The following is a 24847-nucleotide window of genomic DNA, read 5'->3' on the forward strand; positions in this document are numbered from 1 at the left end:
CTATACAAATATCAATTACTTATTTTAGACTACAAATTTTAAAAGTCATTCTTTCTTAAACTTCATATCAAGTTCAACTAACTCAAATAAAATGAAACAGAGGGAGTACATATTATTATAAATATTGTTTTTTACTTTTATTGAAATTTTTTGAGTTGGAGTTGTAGATAAAATAATATTTGATTATAATTTTTACAAATAATATTATTTGTTTGAATGTACTTTTCTAAAAAAAACATGAAATATGACTAAATATGGTTGTTTTCATAAAATAAAAAATTAGGGTAACATTTGGAAAAAGAGATATAGCAAAAGTAAAAATAAGATTTTGAGTGTTTTTCAAATTCCAAAATATATTTAAAATTTTCATGAATTAACACTAATTTTCATTTTTAAAAAAACAGAAGAAAAAATAAAAATTCATGATCAAACAGGTCCTAATACTAATTTGGCGAGACGTCTTACGAGGTGATCTTGCTATGTTGGAGAAATAATTCAGTTCAATTTTCACATCAATCAACATTAATTGTCAATTTAAGAAGCATTCACTTTACACTTGTATTATTTTTATTTGATTACATTCTTGTGGATATTATATTCCATGAAAAGTAGAATAAATTATTAAATTTTAAACAGCTTCATTATTGCATCACAATCTATGGCGGTGCAAAATATCGACCCTAGTTGAACGTCAAGCAGTTCTGGTCCTAGTGTCCTAAGATAGAATAGACATGTTCTCTGTTTATTTTTTTGGTTTTCCACCCAATGTCCAGAGTCTACATTAGAGCTCCAATTAAATTTGGATTATGCACTGCAGGGCCCAATCGGGGGTGGCGCTCCCAACATGATTTTCTCTATACTCATGACTCAAATCTGAGACCTCTGATTAAAGATGAAACACTCCCTCTAGTGCACCACAAACTCATATTGGTGACATGTTCTCTGTTATTGCCTCCTAGTGGCCACGTAAACAATTTACAATTCAAGACGAAATTAGAATTATTGTTTATTTTATAGATTCAATCGTACAAACTTTTAACTAATTTTAGTATTGAATCCATTATAATTTTTAAGTTATGAGTTTATATTCATTATTTGTTGCAATTTTCTTATCAATATATCATCATACTTATATTAGTGACGAAGTCATAAATTTCTTTAAGAATATTCAAAATTTAATATATGTGTATGAAAAATAATTTTTGACCTATATATTTTATACAATTTTCTATATACATATTATAATTTTTCAATAAAAAGTGTACGATTAACCACCCCAAACTATATATAGTTACGACACTGATTTACAATACGTATATTATTAATCAGTAGATCACATCATAGTTTGTCTTCATGGGAGAATGAATAGGAATTTAAATAGTCTCTATTAAAATACATTGCAATTTTCCCCTCAATGTACCACTTTTTGATTTATTTGAAGTATCCTAGTTGGTTATTATGCACGACACAAGTTAAATACTGTGAACCAGCTAAACTATGATTTAATAACTCATGCTAGAATAGCAGGCCGGTTTGTTTCATTAATAAGGTGATTGCATTTATTTTTTGAAAAAATTTACATAAACATACAATTTAATTTACCATATTTTCTATTAAAAAATTACCATCTTAAAATAGAGGGGATGTTTTGCACAAATTGTCCTTATTTTGGGGTGGTCTTTGATTTTTGCCCCTCAAATAGGTGGCTTTTAATTTTTTCCCCTACTTCTCTTTTAACGAAAATTTGTTGTCCAAAATATTTGTAACTATGACCTCCTTACGTTAGACAAATCTTTTTGAAAAATGTTTGCCCCGGGGTTTAAGATCAGTGCTATCTAATTTGCAAAGCAAATATTTACCTCATAATATTTTTAAAAATCGCTAAGCACAAGTTATTCCCTATAAGGAATAAGTACATATACTTCTAAACTTATGTTCCGAAGCACAAGTTCATACTATTGAAATTATGTGCCAAGACACAAACTCATACTATTGAAGTTATGGCCTAAGCTACAAGTATATACTACTAAACTTATGCCCTTAAACACAAGTTAGTTAGGCATAAGTTTAGTTTTAAAACTTTATACGTTAAAATGTTCATACTACTGAACTTATTCCTCAAAACACATGTCACGCCTAAGGCAAAAAAGAAAAAGAAAAGAGTAAGGCTTAATTATGCAACTTGTGCCTAACAAAGTTGTGACCTTGTCCGTCGATTTTTGTAATTCAGTATAACTATTAATATAAAAATAATTTAAAATATTTTATTTAATAAACCAACGTACAAGGTCGGTTTATTTGAAACTATATATTTTTAACTAAAACCAACTTGGGTCATTATTCTTTGGAATTTAGAATACACTTAAAACTCCATATTTTTACTTTTAATTTCACTTTCAAATGAAATAATCAAATATTATTTGTACAAATTATAATCAACAATTCCAACTTCAAAAATTCTAAAAGAGAGTGAGAAGATATTTGATTTCTATATATCGAAGCACCTAGATTATTAAATTGAAATAATAGCAATACTTTATTATTTTCAAATTATGATTCTCTGTTTGTTTGTTGTATATAAATTGGCAAAGGTGTGCAACGCTTATTTGGTTTTGTCCCCTTTTTCACACTTGGTACGGGAAGAGTAGACGAAAAAAAAAAGAAGAGCTAATTAAACTATACTAATGGGAAAATTTGAAAAGATGATATTTTGGTACATACTATTACTTTTTCCCTCCATAGTATTAGGCAAGTGTACTTGTGATCCGGATAACGATGATGAAGAAAAAAGTAAAACCAAGACAGTACTTTACTATAAAGTGGGAGCCATCGCTTCCATTTTGGCAGCGAGTGCAATTGGGGTGTGTATTCCAGTATTTGGAAAAGCAATACCGGCCTTGAGCCCAGAGAGGAATTTCTTCTTTATAATCAAAGCTTTCGCGGCTGGTGTGATCCTATCAACGGGGTTTATACACGTACTCCCTGATGCATTTGATAAATTAGCATCACCATATTTGAAAGTGCCGCCGTGGAAAGATTTTCCTTTCAGTGGATTTATTGCAATGGTTTCAGCAATAGCGACTCTGATGGTGGATACTTATGCAACTTCGTATTACAATAAGAAAAAATTGAAAAGTGGAGTGGTGGTTCAGTCCGGAGATGAANGCTTACTTGGTTTTGTCCCCTTTTTCACACTTGGTACGGAAAGAGTAGACGAAAAAAAAGAAGAGCTAAACTATACCAATGGGAAAATTTGAAAAGATGATATTTTGGTACATTCTATTACTTTTTCCCTCCATAGTATTAGGCAAGTGTACTTGTGATCCGGATAACGTTCATGAAAAAAAAACCAAAACCAAGACAGTACTTTACTATAAAGTGGGAGCCATCGCTTCCATTTTGGTAGCGAGTGCAATTGGGGTGTGTATTCCAGTATTTGGAAAAGCAATACCGGCCTTGAGCCCAGAGAGGAATTTTTTCTTTATAATCAAAGCTTTCGCGGCTGGTGTGATCCTATCAACGGGGTTTATACACGTACTCCCTGATGCATTTGATAAATTAGCATCACCATATTTGAAAGTGCCGCCGTGGAAAGATTTTCCTTTCAGTGGATTTATTGCAATGGTTTCAGCAATAGCGACTCTGATGGTGGATACTTATGCAACTTCGTATTACAATAACAAAAAATTGAAAAGTGAAGTGGTGGTTCAGTCCGGAGATGAAGAACCAGTTACTCATACTCAATCGCATGTCCATGCACATAGTTCAGTACCGATGATGATGGGTGATTCTATCTCCGAGCTCCTTCGTTATCGTGTTATTTCTCAAGTAAGCCAATTTTTTACGTTATGTTTAAACCACAAAATTAAATATCTTATGGTATGGTATAATATTTGTGGTGTGGAGTGCAGGTTTTGGAAGTGGGAATAATAGTACACTCTGTCATAATTGGAATAGCTTTGGGTGCTTCTGGAAATCTCAAAACTATAAGGACTCTTTTTGTTGCTTTGACTTTTCATCAATTTTTCGAAGGCATGGGACTTGGTGGATCCATTGCTCAGGTAATTAATTTTCTCTATTTTTTTACATTAAAGGTGGGCAAGCCCTTTTTATTGAATGGACTATATCACATGAATTGAGTGGATGAAGCATCACCATATCGCCTGTTTTTAATACAAAACTAGCCCCTTAAGTTTATCAAGATATTTCATTTAGATAATTATACCAAATCTGTTTCAATTTAATATCTCAACTCCTAATAAAATGTTTCAATTAGATATTTTTTGTTCAAAATTTATTCACGTGTGTTCTCATATGTTTACTAGGTAGTTAAGTTATAAATAGATAATTTCCTTTAATTATATACATTCATCTCAATAAGACATAAAATATTTCAGATATTTTTCACTTGAGTTTGATGTATCCAGTGAAATGATATGACATATATATTTACATACTTAACTTATTATCTAATAGACGAATATATATATATATATATATATATATATATATAAAATAAAAATATCTAATTAATACACCTTATTGAGTTAAGATATTCCATTGAAACATAACTTTGTTAGTTACATGTGTACAAATAGAATTTGGGATTGAGTCGATTGACTATGAAGCATTTTCTTTTTGTTTCTTTTCTAATTGTTATTTATTGGAATAGTGACCTGTATAACCTTACGTTATACTCTTGTCACATTTTACTTTTTTACGTTCTTTTAAAAATCACAAATAAAAAAATATATATTTACTATTGTCTCCTTTATCCTTGATTTCTTTAATAAATTACATTTTATTCGAGAACAAGATCAAACTAATTAATAATTTTATTTTAAGAAAGTTTGGTTATTGTCGGTTTATTTATTGTTGGTTTGATTTGGTTTATCTGATTTTTTTCGGTTGAAAGTAATAAATACATATCAATAGACATAAATATTTAGTACATGAACAATTCACATAAAAGCTACTGTGGGTTCAATTAAACAATACTAGAGTTATTATTACACAAACAAAGCGATTCAATTAAGAGAAAGTATGATTATCTTATGTGAGGTAGGATAGATAAAGATTTTGTAATGAATTTTGATGGGCTTGGACTTAGGGTTGTAATAGTTGGGCCAACATTAAGTGTTAGGCCTGAGAAAATGATAAACTTAAAGACTTAAATTAATTAAAAGGGAAATTTAACAAAATATTTTTATTTTATTTATGAATAATATATAAATAATTATAAAATTTATATATCTAATTTCTCGGTTTGAGTTGGTTATTTTTGTTGTTTGTTTTTAGTAAAATCAAAATCAAACCAAATAGTATCGGTTTGCAAAATTTAAAACCAAACCAAACCAAGCCAAATAAAATTTCAATTTCTTTAATCGATTAGATTCAGATTGCGAATCAATTTAATTTTTTAACCATAATCATAATCAGATTGCATGTGTTGTATAAATGCCCTAGCTATTTGGCAAATAATTGTGAAACTGTTGGTACTTTATTATTGATTGGTAATAATAATAATTAATTAATTAATTAATGTGCTAACTAATAAAGTTGTTATATATTCCAAATGTAGGAAGATTTTATAATTTATATCATACATTTATTTGGCACTTTAATTTGCAGGCAAAATTCAAATCCCGTGCTGTGACTATTATGGCTTTATTTTTCTCGCTCACAACTCCAATCGGAATTGCAATAGGACTAGTAATAACAAAAGGATACGATGAAAACGATCGAAAAGCTCTCATTGTGGAAGGAATATTTAATTCGGCTTCAGCTGGAATCTTAATTTATATGTCACTCGTTGATTTATTAGCTGCCGATTTTATGCATCCAAGAATGCAAGGCAATGGAGAACTTCAATTAGGGGCTAATATTTCACTTCTTCTGGGTGCTGGCCTCATGTCTGTCATAGCCTTATGGGCTTAATTGATCTAACACAAATTATTATTATCAATTTCACATTTTTTTTTGTCTTTTACTTTCAATGTATTTCTTTTGGTAGTTAACTTAGGGGTCGTTTGGTAGCGTGTATAAGAACAATGCAAAATAGGGTGTATTAGTAATGATTGTATTAGTAGTGCTTGCATTATTTCTTATACACTGTTTGGTTTGATGTATTAAATAACAAATCTTGCAATATTTCTATTAAAAAAATGTATGTTTACAAAAATACCCTTCACACTTTATTTCTTTGTACACTTCCTTTGCAAAAAGGTTCTTTGCTAAAACATCAAAAAAGATTTCTCTGCTAAACATTATTTACTCTTATTCTTCTTCTTTTATTTCAAATATAAAATTAAATAGTTGTTACTATATTGAAATAAGATTTTTAAAAGAAGAAGAAGAAGATGTCAAACTTCTTCATATTTTTGCCACCATATTTCCCAAACTAAAGTTTACCAGCAACATACTTTGAAGCAATACTTCACATGCTCAAATTAACGTGTTCCTTGGGATTATTACAATAATGAGGCATTTGATGAATTTCTTCCGAATAATCAAAATGTAACAGCACCACAAGAGTACAAGGACTACTCAAATTGGAATTTGCCAGCTCCATTATTAGTAGATTCCCCAAATGAATTTCATCAATGGGGTCAAAATTCTTCATCTATTTTAGATCAAATCCTACAATCCTGGATCAACAAGAACAACAGGCACAATTGGACTCTCCAATTGAAAAGTCTAGTAGTACAACTAGACCACAAAGAAGAAGAACAAGAACAAAGAAGAATGAATAAGAGATTGAGAAACAAAGATTTACACACATTGTCATTAAACAAAATCGTCGAAAACAGATGAATGAGTACTGATGAGTCCACAAATTGGACTCATTTAGGGCTTTATTTTGATAGAAATAGTGTCCTCGAATGCTTATTTTGTCTAAATATCTGATGAAAACTCTTAAGTTTCAGGTATTTGAAGTTTTAGGGGAAACATGGACACTTAGGTGCAAAAAGGAACAAAAGGGTTGAAAAGAATGAAGAAGCTGAAGCCTGAGCATCGTCGAGCATCTTTGGCGATTCGCCAAAAGGATAGACTCCGCCCTTTGTTCCAGTACACAAAGCCCTGAAGGAAGAGGATAAAAAAGGCGATGAAAGGAGTAGTCGACGCTTCGCCGAATAGTTCCGCGAAGCAGTATTATACCGCCCAATGGTCCAGAACGTGAAGACGCTGAAGGCAAGCACTAAACGGCGATGAGACAGAAGATGGGCGAGTCGCAGAGTCACTCGGCGAACTCGACTAACTTCATCGAGCTATCCACCAACACTAACTTCTGATGGTTATAAATACTAAACTTGTTATTAATTTTAGGAGTTCTGAACCATTATTATATTTTTCACAATATAATAATACTTTTTTAGATATTTTTCTCTCAAGTTTGGAGAGAGTTTTGTGGGAGACTTGAAGAGAGAAGGATTTCATCTTCCCCAAGTTGGAAGTGGGTCTTCTCCATTCTTCTTCCTTTGCTTAAATCAAGGTTTAATTTCTTATACCCATTTGATTTTAGTATCATTTTAGGTGTATTTTGTTATTTCTTAATCTGTGGCTAAAAATTCCCATTCTTGGGGTGTGATTTAGTAAATATATGTTGATATTGTTGTTGGGTCTTGCTTGTTGATAGGTAAGATGTATTTTAATGGTGATTTCACCCAGTGGTTGTGGTTTAATTTAATGGGTTTATAGTTGCAAATATAAAACCACCCATGTGTTTTCGGCTTGCCCGAGAGAGAGGTCGTGAAACCAAGATCACTAGACTGATGGCCTAAGGAGTGGGTCGACATGAGGTTCAGCCCGAGAGGGTGAACCCTAGTCCCATATCCAAACACTCAGCTCGAGAGAGTGAGTGGGGTAAGGCGTAGGCTGGTCTTCATGTGGCAAATGGGTGTCCGAGAGGAACCCATTTGAAACGGGGTAAGTTGCCGGAGAGGGAACTTATTTCCATCTAAAGTTTAGCCTAGTCAATATTATCTTGCAAATTTCCTATTGAAGGCATGTACCCAATGATTTATCTCAACTTGTATTACGGTGACACCCCAAGAACTCTTCCCCATACTTGAGTTTCTTGTTAATTTTTGTTGTTTTTACTACTTGTGACAAAACCCTCAATTGATATTTGACACTTTCGTGTCACTCCCTTTAATTTAATATGTTTTTATTCGTTAATGTCTTTAGCTATGACTAGTTAGAGCTTAATTTTATTTTTCTATCAATTCTCAAAACCACTTCCTTGGGACACGACCCCAACCTTTAGTTGGGTTACTATACTATCGACGATCGTAGACACTCATACAGTAGGTTAGTGTCGTTGGTCACAATAAGCATCAAAATGGCGCCACTGCCGGGGAGTGGTGTTATTTGAGAATTTTTAGTTTAATAGAATTTTTGTTCTTCTTAGTTGTAATTTGCTTACCTAATTTTCAGTTTTGTTTTGACTATTTGTGTGCCACAGTAGGACATATGAGTGCAAACAGGGAGAATAGTTGCCAAGCGGGCAACTCAAGAGGTGGTGTTTTTCATCGAGATGACATCGATGATGCTAATAGTGTTTATAACCCTGATGACATGGGTGAGATGGGTGATATTTGCATGCCACAAGCTAACGAAAAAGTAAGGTTCGAAGTTACCTGTGCAACACTCCAACTCATACATTTAAGAGGATTGTTTGGAGGGTTAGAACATGAAGATCCACACGAACATGTATGGAGCTTTGTGGAAGTGTGCACCCCTTTATCCTTCAAGAACCTATCTGAAGAATCCATACGGTTTCGCTTATTTTCATTATCATTAACTGGGGGAGCTACTAAATGGTTGGTTGAGCATCCTAACAATTCCATTAAATCATGGGAGGAGCTAATTATAGCATTTCACGAAAGATTCTTTCCTCCATCAAGAATGATGAAGCTGAGAGACTATATTCAGAATTTCAAGCAAAAGAAGGCTGAACCAATTCACGAGTCATGGATAAGGTTGCGTAAGTGCCCAACGTATGGACTGCCCGGTGAATTGTTGTTCCAATACTTTTACCGTAGTCTAGACTCGGTTAATAAAGGGATAGCAGATCAATTGGTGCAAGGAGGAATAATGTTACAATCATTTGAAGTAGCCTCATTTCTCCGAAATGGTATGACTAAAGTAAATCAGACATGGTATACCAAAAATAATCAAGTTTTCCCACTATGCTTCCAGTTAACGCAGGAATAGATTGAAAAAGAAAGAAAGAGGGACGAAAACATCAAGAAGATGTTATCTCAAATAAAAATCCTACAAGAACATATGAACGGGACACGTGGAGTATTTCGAGTTGAAGAGAGTTCTTCTTCTGGTTACTCAAGACCAAGGGAGAATCAAGGTTGGAACTCCAGAAGATATGAGTAGAGTTTCCACCCACGCTATCAACCACGATGTGGGAATCAAGGTTGGAATTATTATAGTGGTGAAGAACCAAGGAAACTTTGGCAAGATGGAGCTGAGCGGGATGGTCAAGGGGAAAAATATACTCATTTGAGTGATAGCCCAAAATCTAAAGGCAGTGCAAGTAGTCCTCGGGTAAATGATTTGTTATCGCGCATACTTGATAAAGTCGAGGGCTCTGATGATTTGTTAAAAGGAATGAAAGATGACTTTTCATCACTGAACAGTAAGTGAATTCTTATGTTGATGCCATCAAAATGCTGGAAGGTAAATTTAGTCTATTATCAGCTCAATTAATGTCCAAAATGCTGATGGACTATAGTGAGAGAAAGCTGGATGTGGTTACCCGTAGCGGTAAAGTGGCAATTGGGAATGTGATGGAAAATGAGGATCCTCAAAAACATGAAGAGAGCCAAGGTGTGGAGGAGCAAGAGTTACCTACTCGACAAAACCACACTGAAGAACCATAGGAGGAAGCAGAGCAACAAGTTCAAGTTCCAAAAGTCATCCACTCTTTACCCAATATACCTCCACCATTTCCCCAACATTTGAAAAAGAAGAATGAAGATGAGAAGTTCAAAAAAAAATTTGTCAGTATTCAAGAACTTATCAATTAACCTCCCTCTAGTAGAAGCATTGTTGGAAATGCCGGGATACGCCAAATTCTTGAAAGAACTGGTTACAAAGAAAATGAGCTTGGACTATGAAACGATTGAGCCCATAGTTGCAGTGCAATTATGACAAATGATTCAATTACTAAGAGAGAAGATCCTAGAGCATTCACAATCCCCTGCACAATTGGCATGCTCCAATTCGCTAAAGCCTTGTGTGATTTAGAAGCAAGCATCACTTGATGCCCTATGCAATATACAAACAACTTGGTTTGGGTGAACCAAAGGCAACCACAATGAGGCTCCTTATGGCTGATCGATCAATCAAGCACCCAGTGGGGATACTCTATGACATATTGGTAAAAGTAGATCGGTTCATCTTTCTAGCTGATTTTGTGATCCTAGACTGTGAGATCGATGCTGAAATCCCCATTATTTTGGGAAGGCCATTCTTGGCCAACGGGAGAGCATTGGTGGATGTTGAAAGCGGGAAATTGAAGTTTCGTGTGAACGATGATGAGGTGACCTTCAATATCTGTAAATCCATGAAACAACCAAGTAATATACATGTGGTGTCTACTGAGGATGTGATAGATGAGGCAGTGGCAAGTGTGAGTCATTTAATGCGCAAGAATGAACCCCTTGAATCCGTACTTGCCAATTATGATGAATCCAAAGTTCAGGGTTACGAGAAAGTGGTAGGAGCTTTATCAGAATTAGAAGCATATTCAAGAAATTCAATGAAGTTGGATATCGACCTGAAAACCAGAGAAAGTCCCCCTGCAAAGCCATCAACAGAAAAACCACTAAAAGCCCTACCCTTTCACCTCAAATAAGCTTTTTTAGGAGACAATAATAGTTTACCGGTAATTATCGCCTCCAATCTATTGGAAAAGCAGGTGAAATTGCTCGTTGAAGTACTGCAAAGGCATATAAAAGCTAGTGGATGGACAATAACCGATATAGTAGGAATTCCTCCTGGCATCTGTACTCACAAGATTCGGCTCGACAGTGAATGTAAACCTAGTATGGAACACCAACGGAGAATGAACCCTCAAATGTAAGAGGTGGTAAAAAAAGAGATCATTAAGTGGCTAAATGCTGGTGGAATCTACCCTATTGCAGATAGTAAATGGGTAAGTCTAGTGCAATGCGTGTCGAAAAAAGGAGGTATAACCGTAGTCCCAAATACAAAGGAGAACTTGTGTCAACAAGACCAGTGATTGGGTGGAGAGTATGCATGGACTACCGAAAGGTTAATTCATGGACTGAGAGAGACCATTTTCCAATGCCTTTTATGGATCAGATGCTGGACTGATTATCAGAAAGAAGGTGGTATTGTTTCCTAGATGGGTACTCCGGCTACAATCAAATCTCTCTTGCGTCGAAAGATCAAGATAAAACTACTTTTACTTGCCCTTATGGAACATTTGCATTCTAAAGAATGCCATTCGGGTTATGTAATGCCCCCAACAACATTTTAGCATTGCATGCTGTCTATTTTTGTAGATATGGTCAAAGACTCTATTGAGGTGTTCATGGATGACTTCTCAGTCGTAGGGGATACGTTCGAAGAGTGCGTGACTCACCTAGGACAGGTACTCCAAAGATGCGTGAAAATAAATATGGTTCTGAATTGGGATAAATGTCACTTTATCGTAAAAGAATGTATTGTTCTTGGACATAAGGTGTCACAAAAGGGGCTGGAAGTTTACAAGGCAAAAATTAAGGTCATTGAGAAATTACCCCCGCCAATTTCAGTAAAGGGTGTTCGTAGCTTCTTGGGGCATGCATGATTTTACAGAAGATTCATTAAAGATTTCTCAAAGATTGCACTCCCATTATGCAAACTCTTAGAGAAGGAAGTGAAATTCCACTTCAATGATGCTTGTGTGGTTGCATTTCAATGTTTGAAAGAGAAACTAATATCCACTTCGATTATCATCAACCCTAATTGGTCCGAATATTTTGAGTTGATGTGTGATGCTAGCGGTATGACACTAGGGTTGTGTTGGGACAAAAGTGCAACAAACTGTTTCACCCAATCTACTATGCAAGCAAAACCTTCAATAGTGCTCAGCAGAATTATACGATCACGGAACAAGAGTTGCTTGCAATAGTATATGCATTTGAAAAATTCAAGGGCATACTTGCTAGGCACCAAAGTAATCGTACACACTGATCATGCTGCACTCCGATACTTGATAGCAAAGAAAGATGCAAAACCATGATTGATTAGGTGGGTACTACTACTACAAGAATTTGATTACGAGGTAAAAGATCGAAAATGAGGCGAAAATCAAGTGGCTGATCATTTATCAAGGTTGGAGGCAAGGGTGAATGATCAGCCACTTGATTTTCGCCTTTTGCAATAAGTGGTTCTCAATGGCATCGAGTAAATATGGGGTGAAACACAAAGTTGCAACCCCACATAATCCCCAAACAAGCGGCCAAGTCGAAGTGTCGAATCGGGAAATCAAAAGCATATTGGCAAGGGTGAATGATCATTTATCAAGGTTGGAGGCAAGGCGAAAATCAAGTCAACTCATCCGACATTAACCCACACACAAGGTAATTGACAAAATCTGCATACCATGGAGTCTGTTTGAGGGATATTGCAAACACCCGTTCATCGGAAAAAGAGTCGTCTATATCAATCTCATTAGTGATGGGGGTTCCCACTCTTGCAATAAGTGGTTCTCAATAGCTCCAAGTAAATATGGGGTGAAACACAAAGTCGCAACCCCATATAATCCCCAAACAAGCGGCCAAGTCGAAGTGTCGAATCGGGAAATCAAAAGCATATTGGCAAAGACAGTAAATTTCAATAGAACTGACTGGTCTAGGAAACTCGATGATGCGCTATAGGCATATCGGACTGCGTACAAAATACCTATCGAGATGTCTCCATATCAGTTGGTTTATGGTAAGGCTTGTCATTTTCTCGTCGAGTTGGAACACAAAATATTGTGGGCATTAAAAGCTTTAAATTTGGACTGGATAAAAACTTCAAGGGAAAGAGTAGAGCAGCTGAACGAGCTAGATGAATTGCGACTCAAATCATATGAAAGTTCAGCCATCTATAAAGAGAAGATGAAAAAATGGCATGATGCTTGGATACTCAAGCGAGACTTCAAGGTAGAAGATTGGGTTTTGCTATACAACTCACGACTTAGACTGTTCCCCGGAAAGCTCGAATCCAAATGGTCTGTACCGTTTAGAGTAAAGTGAGTGTTCGTCAATAGTGTCATAGAAGTTGAAAATCAGGAAGGACCTCCATTTACAGTGAATTGTCAATGTCTGAAATTGTATTTAAGGGATTATCAAGAGATTTCGTTGGTTGAAGTGGTATATTTGGAAGACGCCTAAAGGTGCTGCTGCGTCGTGCCGCGACGTTAACCAAGGCGCTGTTTGAGAGGCAACCCAAAACCCCTTTAATTACTTTATTTTTGTTATTATCAGTACTTAATTCTTGGTAATAGAATGGTATGTTGTTGGTGCAGGTGAAAGTACGCAAATTGTTTGAAAAAGTGGAGTATGGAAAACAATAGATCATGTCGGTGAGTTACCTAACGGATCGGCTAATGTGACCTTATCTGCCGTTTAACTCAAGGCATTATCAACGTTGCAGTCTGTAAAACTCAGCAAGATTTGGAGCTTATTTGCGACTGGCCGACCATTTAGGCGATCCCGCTGAAAACCACCGTTTGGACCTTCACAATGACTTAAGATTCTGTGAAACTTGGCGAATCGAATGCTCACTCAGTGAATCGCCAAGAGGTTCGGCTATCCGAACTAATGTCGCCAAAGATTCACCATATTTACGATATTTTTGGGCATTTAAGAGCTATTTTACATGAATTAGGTGATTTTTTCAGTTTTTTTTAGTATTAGCCCATAAATATTTTATTGATATGGCTTCCAGTTGATTTTTTTGTAGAACCTTTACGGAACACTCTATAGGGAGTTAGGGGAGAAGTACGTGAGGCCTCACAATTTTTACGGCTTTTTTGGGCACTTAGGAGTCATTTTTATAAGAATTAGGCGATTTTCTCAATTTTTCGTGTATGTTTGCCCAATAATATATTTGTGATATGACTTCCATATGATATTTTTATAAAACATTTGCGGAACCCTCCATAGAGAGTTGAGCAAGCAATACGTGAAGACTCGCCATTTTTACGATATTTTTGGGCCTTTAGGAGCCATTTTACAAGAATTAAGTGAGTTTTTCTGTTTTGATGCACATGAATATTTTGGTGATATGACTTTCAGATGATTTTTTTGCAAACCTTTACGAAGCCCTTCGTAGGGAGTAGTACGTGAAGTCTCACCATTTTATGATAATTTTGGGCTTTTAGGAGTCATTTTATAGGAACTAGACAATTTTCTAAATTTTTCGTGTGTGTTAGACCATGAATATTTTTGTGTTATGACTTTTGGTTGATTGTTTGCAAAACCTTTATGGATCACTCTGCGGGAAGTTGATGTAGCAATACGTGAAGCCTCACCATTTTTACAGTATTTTTGGCATTTGAGAGTCCTTTTTTACATGAATTAGGCGATTTTCTCAGTTTTTCATGTGTGTTAGCCCATGAATATTTTGATGATATTGCTTGCGGTTGATGTTTTCGCAAAACCTTTACAGAACCATGAATAAGGGGTTGGGAGAGCAATATGTGAAGTCTCATTAATTTTTACGATATTTTTTGGCATTTAAGAGCCATTTTATTAGGTGAATCCCTACATACAGAGATTTTTTCCCAATCCAAAAAGTAAAAGGAAAATACACAACTATTTTCTTGAACCAAAACTCACATTAGTTTCTCCTCTTTTTTCTGAAAAATAGAATTCTGACTTCTAGTGAATATGGGCACTATAGGGCATACAAAATTAATTACTGAGCCTTCTTATTATGAAAATAATTCTAAATAATTAATTTGAATTATTCTTACCATAATAAATTACAAATTACTCACTAGAAATTTGTATTTGCACTTCTCTATTTATATTTCAAAATTCCCCATTAAACCCTTATGTAATTCCCCATGTTAAGATTACATAAAATAATTAATAAATTAAATTATTAACGAATTTAATTCAATGATTAATTTTCATTAGAGCATTGCTTAACTTATTTCATGTGTCGGATTCATAAATCCACTTGCAAGGTTTGAATGATGAAAACTTATAAGCTTCTCAAAAAGGCATATCATCAATCTCTATATCGAGACATGAATTTTATCAACTAACTTATTATTTCACCAATACATATTATTATCATCCAATCTAACAGGCATATTGACTCATCTCAGAATCTCACATTTTAATAAATCAAAATGAAAATTAATATATACAGATCATAATAGTTATATCAGGATTAATAATATAAGTACATTTAATAGTTTAAATAATATGCTTTTATTGGTCTAAAAACAACTATATCTACTTTGTCCCGTTCAATATCATACAAAATACACTAGCACAAGAAGTTGGAACTATACCGTTCTCATAATCATGATAAATTATATATAATCTTATGTCATGTTGCCTGAAAAAATGGAGAATCCGGTGACATCTCAAGCTCATTTGATGAACTCACTTAATTGGGAATATAAAATATTCAAATAAATGATTTCTTCATTCTTCATCTTGTCACTGTTCAAGATTGTGCCACATTTATTTGATCAAGTGGATCTTAGCATGCCAAATGTGTGAGCTGATCAAAGAAGGATAATTGCAGAAAAAGACACGTGTACAATAATTACATTCTGTATATATTCTCTTTTGTAGTTTGTTAGAGTTGGTTATTTTAGATGCGTTTTATTTGGGTCCATTCAAGTGCACAATAAGATAGCTAGGATGTTCTTTCTGCTTGTAAATATACGTGGGTACATAACAAGAGAAACACACAGAGATTTTTGGCAATTCCTTTTTTATTCTTTCATGGTATCAGAGCAACAGATCTAAGGAAACGATCTTTGCAATTCTTCTTCTTCTTTCTCTGAAATTTTTTTCCAGTAAACAATGGGTAATAAAGCTGCTAAATCCACTTCTGAGAATATTGCAACTCAGATTGATAACTATCATCCATACTTTCTGAATCACTCTGATTCACCTGGATTGAACTTGACCAGCTTTAACTTTAATGGTTCAAATTATGAAAATTGGAAAATAGGTGTTCTTATAGCCTTGTCGGCCAAGAACAAGATGAGTTTCATCTAGGGAACCTACACAATACCAGAAAAAAGATCCAACTCTGCTCGTTTAATGGACGAGATGTAATGACATGGTCATTTCCTGGTTGCTTAACTCCCTGAGCAAGGAGATTGCAGAGAGTGTCTTGTACTCTCAAACTGTAGAAAAATTGTGGAATGAATTGGAAGAGAGATATGGACAAGCTGATGGTGCTAAGATGTTTCAGATCCAAAAGGAGCTCAACAACATTCACCAAGGGACGAATAACGTTGCTGCTTATTTTATGAAATTGAAGAAGGTCTGGGATCAACTGAAGGAATTGAACAGTTTCATAATTTGCAATTGTGATTGTACATGTAATGCTAAGAGTCACAATCAGAAGATGCTTGATGATAAAAAAACTCATCCAATTTCTGATGGGTTTGAATGAGGCTTATACGGGGATAAGAGGAAACATTCTGATGATGAAACCTATGCCTACAACTTCTCAACCATACTCTATCGTAATTCATGAGGAAAGCCAAAGAAAGGTACATACTGGAACTCAAATTTCTATTGACTTTTCCACTTTTACTATAAGGAGAAGGGATCCACCGAGAAACTATCCTGTAAACAAGGGAGGAAACCAGTATAATGGAAATAAGAGGGACAATGTTTATTGTCAATACTGCAAAGAAAACAAGGACACATCAAGAAACAATGCTACAAACTAGTGGGTTATCCCAAGCATTTCAAGTTCAACAATAACAAACCAAGAAAAGGACCATAATTGCCTCAACAGGCTAATGTAGTACACATTGAAGAGATCAAAAAGATAGGCAATAGAGGAAATTAATTTTCAAATATTCAAGGTTTTACCAAGGAGCAATCTGAGCAGCTGATTCATATGTTCCAATCTGCAAAGGAAGGAAGTCCAACTTTTTTAAACTCGGCAACCAGTGCTAGTGCCAACCTTGCTGGACCCTTTGTTGAAGGGGGTTCAACTTTTTGGTGAAGCACAGTCAGGACTATACATGTTGAAGGATGACATTTTGCAGCCAACAAATTCTAATTTCAAGGCACTTGAGCCAATTCTTAATTTTGTTTCTAGTTTTTCTAAGGTTGTAGTTTTGAGTCTGTTTTGAATTATGAGTCTAAGTCTTTGTATTTGAATCCAAGTTGCAATGAAGTCATGAATGACATTCCTTCTGTTTCTAATTTGAGTTCTTTGGCACAAATTTGGCATTATAGATTGGGGCATTTGCCTTTTGATTCAATGAAACATATCTCCATTTTGCCTAAACTCACCGCTAAAGGGGATCCTCCTTGTGTAATATGTCCAATGGCCAGACAAGTTAAACCAGCTTTTCTAATTAGTAAGATTAAATCCGAAAGATATTTTGAACTTTTGCATATCGACACTTGGGGGCCTTACAAAGTTCCACCTACAAAGGAGATAAATATTTTCTTACAATTGTTGACGACTTTTCTAGATGTACTTGGACATATTTACTCTCCACCAAATCAAATGCTTTTCCAACTTTGAAATCCTTCATTTCATTCATAGAGAGACAATTCTCCACATAAATCAAAGTGATTAGATCAGATAATACCTATGAATTGGGTTCAGGAAATAATCCTAAGGAGTTTTTTATATCTCATGGGATTCTACATCAAAATACTTGTGTTGCTACTCTATAACAAAATGGGGTAGTAGAGCGAAAGCAAAAACATCTTCTTGAGATTAGAAGGACGTTACTCTTCCAGTCCAAACTACCTAAGAAATTTTGGGGAGATTGTTTACTTACTGTTACTTATCTTATAAATAAGTTTCCCTCGAAAATTTTACACCACTAATATCCTTTTTTTATTTGGCACAACACCTGATTACACCCATCTCAAGTCTTTTGGTTGTTTATGTTTCATTTCTACCTTGGCTAGATGAAGGGATAAACTGGATGCTAGAGCTTTTCCTAGATTTTTTTTGGGATATCCTTTTGGACATAAGGGCTATAAGGTCTTAAATTTATCACTTTCAGATTCACATTTCGAGGGATGTCAAATTTATTGAACACATTTTTCCTTTTGCTTCTCCATTACTTGTGCCTTATTTATTCCCAGTACCTCATCTCAATTCTGTTGAGCCTAGTGTTGCTTCTCCTTCCTCTTCTACACATCCTGCTCCCGTATCTCCTTCAGTCTCTCCTTTGATGCCTTTTTCATCTCCCCATCTCTCTTCTATCTCTCTTGATTCACCAGATTTTTATCCCAGTTCCCCTGCCTCATTTTCCCAAAGTTCTTGTCCAGATACCATTGTGCCATCCTCACCCTCTCCATCTACTCTTATTACTCCTGCAGGTGAAGTGTCATCCTCAGCACCAGCTCCTGACTTGCGCAGATCTCAAAGGGATCACAACTAGCCTAAGTATCTTTTAGATTATTTTTTTCATAATGCATTTCAGTTATGTCTCCTAATCCCCCTATTTTCCCTTTTTATTCTTCTTCTTTCTCTGCCTTAACTACCTTCAATCAACAATTGGTTACTTCTGTTTGTCAAATTCAAGAACATACTTCTTATCTTCAAGCCGCAATGCATCCTGGTTGGCAGTCTGTTATGGATGTTGAGTTTAAAGCACTTGATTCCAACAAAACTTGGGACATCGTACCTCTACCCCATGGAAAAATTGCATTGCCCTGCAAATGGGTATACAAAGTAAATATCAAGTCAGATGGTACACTTGAAAGATTAAATGCCCGTTTGGTTATAAGAGGTGATATTCAATGTGAGGGCATTGATTATACGTAAACTTTTTCTTCGATTGTGAAAATGACTATTATCCATTTTTTATTGGCCATTGCTATCAAGAAAGGTTGGAAATTGTATCAGTTGGATGTTAAAAATACATTTCTTCATGGGGACTTGGATAAAGAAGTTTACATGAGTTTGCCTCCTGGCCTTTCTGCTTCATCTCCATCTCATGTTTGTCTGCTTCGTAAATCTTTGTATGGCCTTAAACAAGCCTCTCGTCAATGGTATGCTCTTCTATCCTCTGCTCTTGGCACACGAGGTTTTAGTTGTTCTCTCAATGACTACTCTCTTTTTTACAAGTTCACTGGATCTCTTGTCATCATCATCGCAGTTTATGTCGATGATATCTTGATCACTGGAAACCATTTGTCTGCTATGAAACATTTTCTTAATTCAGAATTTCATATTAAGGATTTGGGAGAAGCCCATTTCTTTTTAGGGATGAAGTTGCTTCATGAATCAGAAGGTTTGGTTGTCACTCAGCGCAAATTTGCTTTAGAGCTTTTATCTGATTATGATTGTCTTGAATCTTGTTCTGTGTCCACTCCTTTGGATCCTACCGTCAAATTGACTGCTGATTATGGCTCTCTTCTATCCGATCTGACCATTTATCGTCGTCTCATCGGAAAGCTCAATTTTTAACCAATACTCGTCCTGATCTATCCTTTACTGTCCAGTCTCTCAGTCAGTACATGCATTCTCCTTGTGAAGGTCATTATCAAGCTGCTCTTCGTACTTTACGCTATATTTGCAGGACCCTGGTTTAGGGATTTTCATCTCCCCGTCTCCTTTATTTCAAATCTTGGCCTTTTGTTATTCTGATTGGGCTTTTTGCTCAGATTCTCGTCGCTCAGTCACTGGTTTCTTTGTTAGTATTTGTGGTAGCCCCATTTCCTAGAAGTCTAAAATACAGTCGGTCGTCTCCCTTTATTCTGCCGAGGCCGAGTATCGCTCCATGCGTCGGTTGGTCACATAAATTACTTGGCTTGTCCGTCTTCTTAATGATCTCTCTATTACGCCATCTCTGCCCATTTCTCTACATTGTGACAATCAAGCTGCCATTCACATAGCAAAAAATTCAGTCTTTCATGATAGAACAAAGCATATCAAGCTTGATTGTCACTTCATCCGCGAAAAACTATTGGATGGTCTGATTTCTCTATCCTTTGTGCCTTCTTCATCAAATCATTGCCGGACCTCTTCATCGGACTATTTTGCACAAGTTGGGAGCTCGATCTCCGGTCTCCCACTTGAGAGGGGGTGTTGCCGGAAAAAATGGAGAATCTGGTGACATCTCAAGCTCATCTAATGAACTCACTTAATTGGGAATATGAAATATTCAGATGATTGATTTCTTCATTCTTCATTTTGTCACTGTTCAAGATTGTGTCATGTTTATTTGATCAAGTGGATCGTAGCATACCAAATGTGTGAGCTGATCAAAGAAGGATAATTGTAGGAAAAGACACGTGTACAACAATTACATTCTATATATAATCTCTTTTATAGTTTGTTAGAGTTGCTTATTTTAGATGCCTTTTATTTGGGCCCATTCAGGTGCACAATAGGATAGCTAGAATGTTCTTTCTGCTTGTATATATTCGTGGGTATAGAACAAGAGAAATACATAGAGAAAATTTTGGCAATTCCTTTTTTATTCTTTCATGCTACAGTCCTACAGATGGCATGTCCAACTTCCATCTTAGATTGTGAACAAAACAAATACTTATAAGAACCGATGATTAATCATCTGTGTATAAGCTAAAACTCTATACACTAAATCATCTACTATATAAATAAATAAACACCTTAAACGAATATATGATCTATTAAACCTTTTATATAACCGAATAAATAATTATTCTATAATAAATACTATATATAAAACATATGATTAATAATATATATTACAACATTAATACACTATATCAAAAATGCCTTATTATAATTTGTTGAGATACATAGAGTTTTGTGCTCAGGTGATGCAAGGGTGATCTGATTCTTATTTTATAAGGACTATAGTCGAAAATTATGCTAAAATCAACTGTTGTTGGTATTTACTGCTAATCCGGACGGGACTATAGTCGAAAATTATGCTAAAAGCAGTATAGAATCGATTCTTATCACTTTATATTAAGGTTAATCGATGATGTTGAATATACGTGTTTTCGTACGCTCCCTTGTTTTTTTCTGCATATTCTAATCTAGACATCATGAGCTGTGTAGGTAATTTGTGGTGCTTGCGGAGTATACAGGGTGAAAAGAGAATTCATAGTTGAGTAATTTTTGAATTAAAAATTAAAATTGGGTAATTTTCTATTAAAGAATTTATAATTGAGTGACTTTTAAGTTAAAAATCAAAATTAAATTTATGTGAAAGACTCATAGTTAAGTGATCATCTGAGATATTGTCTGCATCATATTCTTATTATACCTTTGAATAGTAGAGGTCGGTATTCGTGTCACTATATTTTAAGTGTGTTTGTTATTTTTCACACTTTAATTTGCGTGAAAAATCTATCTAAGGCTTACTTTCGTTTGAGTTATTAAATTCCGCATTGGCTATCAATTTATTTTATTGGTGGAAGTGGATTTTTTTCGTAAAAATCAGATAATTGGATTGAGACAACTAAGGAACGCGTTTTGGTCCACAAAGTACATTCACTGTTCTGACAGAAGAATCATTTGGAAGTCTATGAAACTCAAGTCTTCTGGCCACTACTTTGGAGTTGACAATTGATTTCAACAAGAGTAATAATAATATTTTAGTAAAGAAAATGATGACATAATTCTTTATAACTGTAATAACATGTCCTCCTCATTATCTTCTACTAATTGCCTTCATTAATTCTTAAATAACTATCTATATGTTTTATATTTTATAATGGAAGAAATTTTATACATATATAAATAATGTTTTCCTCTTCCTTTTGTTGATATAATAGAAAAATGGAGAAAGAAGATGAGAAGTGGATGATAAGTTTTATGTTGTGCTTGTATTTTGAGTTAGTGTAGTGAATGAGTTGAAACAAAGAAAAATATTCTAACTCTTCAACTAGTTTACTATACAAAAGAAAGTGATTTTATTACTGAAGAAAAGTATTCTAATAGCGAAGCTTTATATTCTTTAACTAATCCGAATTGTTAGAGTTACACGATGTTGTTGGCTTGTTATATCCTAAAAGAAACAAATCAAGGATTACATAATTGGATCGGTATAGATTATGTCGCAGACTTACAGTAGCTTAAATCTCCTTGGAAAGAGCAAAATATTGCACCTCAACCTAAGTACTTATTTATTTATTTTTGTCATTTTGTTTTTCAACATTAATTTATTATAATTTGTGTTATTATATACACCAACATATTTTATATTAAAATTTTGTTCTTTCGTATCAAAACAACATGGGTATTTATAAAAGAAAATATGAATATTTATAACCAACACTCTATATAAATGTTGCTAAAATTTTTAGCAACTCTCGATGCAATGAGATTACTCAATTACTACTAAATATCAAAATTATTTAATATACCCTTCAACTTTGCGATTTAGAGCTGATATACCACTCATTATAAAAGTGTCTCACATATACCCATATCATTATACAAATGACTAAGATATACCCTTTATATCTAATCGAAACGAATAAATTAAATTAATTTTTAAAAAATAAATAAATCATGTAGGCGTTTATTAGATCGTTCTAACAAAGTTCAGAGGCATAATTTGATCCTTCATACAAGTAAGAAAATTTATTTATTATCTTGATGATCAAATATATTTTTCACTTATTTTCTAGTAAAATTTATTATAGACTCTTGATTATTTTTTTCATATATGAAAAATAAATTACTATATAACTGTAGAAAAGATATTTTTAAATGCATTCTTACTTTTTTTCTTTTTTTCATTCACATTTCTTTCTTTTTATTTTTTATTTTCACATTAAAGATGAAATAAGAATAAAAAATTGAAATAATTGTAAATGTAATCAAATAGATTTATAAAAGAGATATTTTAAAATTAAATTAGCGATTGAATAAAAAAAAGTCATATATGAAAGAATCAAGTATACATGTTTTCGAACCTGCACAGAACATGTTGGGTCCCTTATTGAAATTTGTTTGTTTTTCTTTAAAATTCATTATTATTTTTTCTTTTTCTCTTAGCTATTTCCTTATGTGAATTCATTGAAAAAGAGTTAACCAAGTTGGACTAATAATGATATCCAGTCATACGTTCTTATGATACTTATTACTTAAGGCACAATTTGTCAAGGTATTTGGATTTTGGTCAATGTTTTTCATGAATCAATATTTTTTGGTTTGAAACGAAATGGAATAGGAAGACCGTGGCTTTGGAAATTCACCACACAAAATATGGTTATGATTTAATGTTATTTTCTCAACAAACAAATGAAAACGAATTCTCTAGGTCGTTCGTAGAGTCGAGAGAGTATTAGTAAAAATAATATCTGTATTAATTTTGTGAATTAGTAATACTTTATTGATACACTTTTTCATGTTATGTATAACTAATGATTGCATTAGTTATTCACCTTATTGTGTATTAAAATGTGTATTATTAATGCCATGAATTTCTAGGTATTACTAATAGAATGAGTTTTAATGCACGATTGTAGACCTCATTGCCTCTCAAAATCCTTTTTACATCTTTTCCACCACAAATGTGAAGGGTATCTTTATAAACAAATATTTTTATGCAATGCATGATATTTCTAATACACCAAATCTAACCGTCCATAAAAAATAATCTATGTACAATTAATACAAACATTACTAATACAAACATTATTAATACATTCTATTTAGCATTATTTTTATACAATAATCTATATACAATTCATACAAGCATTATTAATGCAAACATTACTAACACATTCTCTTTAACATTATTCTTATACCACTCAGCCAAACAATCCTAACCTCAAAAGCAATTCTAGGCATAGAAAAAGAAAAAAATAAGTGGAAGCTTTAAAGAAAAAAGGAAGAAAGTAAAGTCAAACCACAATTTCTTCTTCTTCTTTTTTTCTTTTAATTTAATTAATCAATGGGATTAGCTTATATAAATCTATGTGAACTGAACTCTGCAACTATGTGATTGCTCTACCACCAAGATCGAGTGACATCACCTTATATTTAAGTAGTTTCTTTGTCACAATTTATATGAGATCGTTTAATTTAATATAAATCTTAAAAGTAAGTAAGATTTTTAAAATTTGTGATTTAAAACAAATCTAAAATATTTATGTAATTATAAATGATTTCATTAATAAAATTAACTTACTTCAGTATAAAGTATAACATTCTATTTTTTTAGTTAGTTTAATTAAAAAAGCATCACATCAATCGAAATAAAGTACTTAGTTACACTGTTCAAACGTGATAACCTGCATCTCAAAATCTCAATTTCAAGAAGAATGAAGGAGAGTACCTTAGTCCACATAGAATTAGTTAATTTAATCAGAAAAAATCAATCCAACCAATCAAATTGTAATTAAGAAATAAAAGAAAAATAGGTTTTACACAAATCCAACTTATAAGCAGTAGAAAAATGAGTTATCTGCCAGGTAATTAAGAGGTGCCAATTGGTGAAAAAAATATAATGGAGTACTAATAAAGATGAATATACTACTTGCTCTCCTCTTTCTAATAATACTTAGTTGTTCACTCTTATAATTTATATACAAATTAAAAAGTAGTAGGATGATTTTACCAAAATCCCCTTAGTAAATATAAATCATTAAAATATTAAAAAATAAATTATATTTAATAGCTAAAGTAAAATAGACAAAAAATA

At 33.7% G+C, this 24847-nt stretch overlaps 3 protein-coding genes across 3 annotated transcripts in view; all 3 read left to right on the top strand.

The window, feature by feature from the left end:
- The window catches only part of LOC125876254 (zinc transporter 5-like), a 624828-nt gene that overhangs the window by 590183 nt on the left and 9798 nt on the right, over window positions 1–24847 (top strand). The gene's annotated exons all lie outside the window — the stretch shown is intronic.
- On the top strand, window positions 2616–3213 carry LOC125876035 (zinc transporter 5-like). The gene is made up of 2 exons (XM_049557138.1): window positions 2616–3165; window positions 3209–3213. Exons 1-2 carry the CDS (start codon window positions 2685–2687, stop codon window positions 3211–3213), a joined length of 486 nt encoding a protein of 161 aa, XP_049413095.1. The 5' UTR covers window positions 2616–2684.
- Window positions 3186–5972, top strand: LOC125876251 (zinc transporter 5-like). Its single transcript, XM_049557382.1, has 3 exons — window positions 3186–3828; window positions 3912–4061; window positions 5632–5972. The coding sequence occupies exons 1-3, from the start codon at window positions 3244–3246 to the stop codon at window positions 5935–5937; spliced, it is 1041 nt and encodes a 346-aa protein (XP_049413339.1). The 5' UTR covers window positions 3186–3243; the 3' UTR covers window positions 5938–5972.

The sequence above is a fragment of the Solanum stenotomum genome, chromosome 9 (assembly GCF_019186545.1).
Source record: "Solanum stenotomum isolate F172 chromosome 9, ASM1918654v1, whole genome shotgun sequence".
NCBI classification, from domain to species: Eukaryota; Viridiplantae; Streptophyta; class Magnoliopsida; order Solanales; family Solanaceae; genus Solanum; species Solanum stenotomum.

Coding starts and splice junctions, on each gene's coding strand:
- LOC125876251 (XM_049557382.1), top strand. CDS start 3,244: ATGGGAAAATTTGAAAAGATGATATTTTGGTACATTCTATTACTTTTT. Junction 3,829..3,911: donor GTTATCGTGTTATTTCTCAA/GTAAGCCAATTT, acceptor TGTGGAGTGCAG/GTTTTGGAAGTGGGAATAAT. Junction 4,062..5,631: donor TTGGTGGATCCATTGCTCAG/GTAATTAATTTT, acceptor TTTAATTTGCAG/GCAAAATTCAAATCCCGTGC.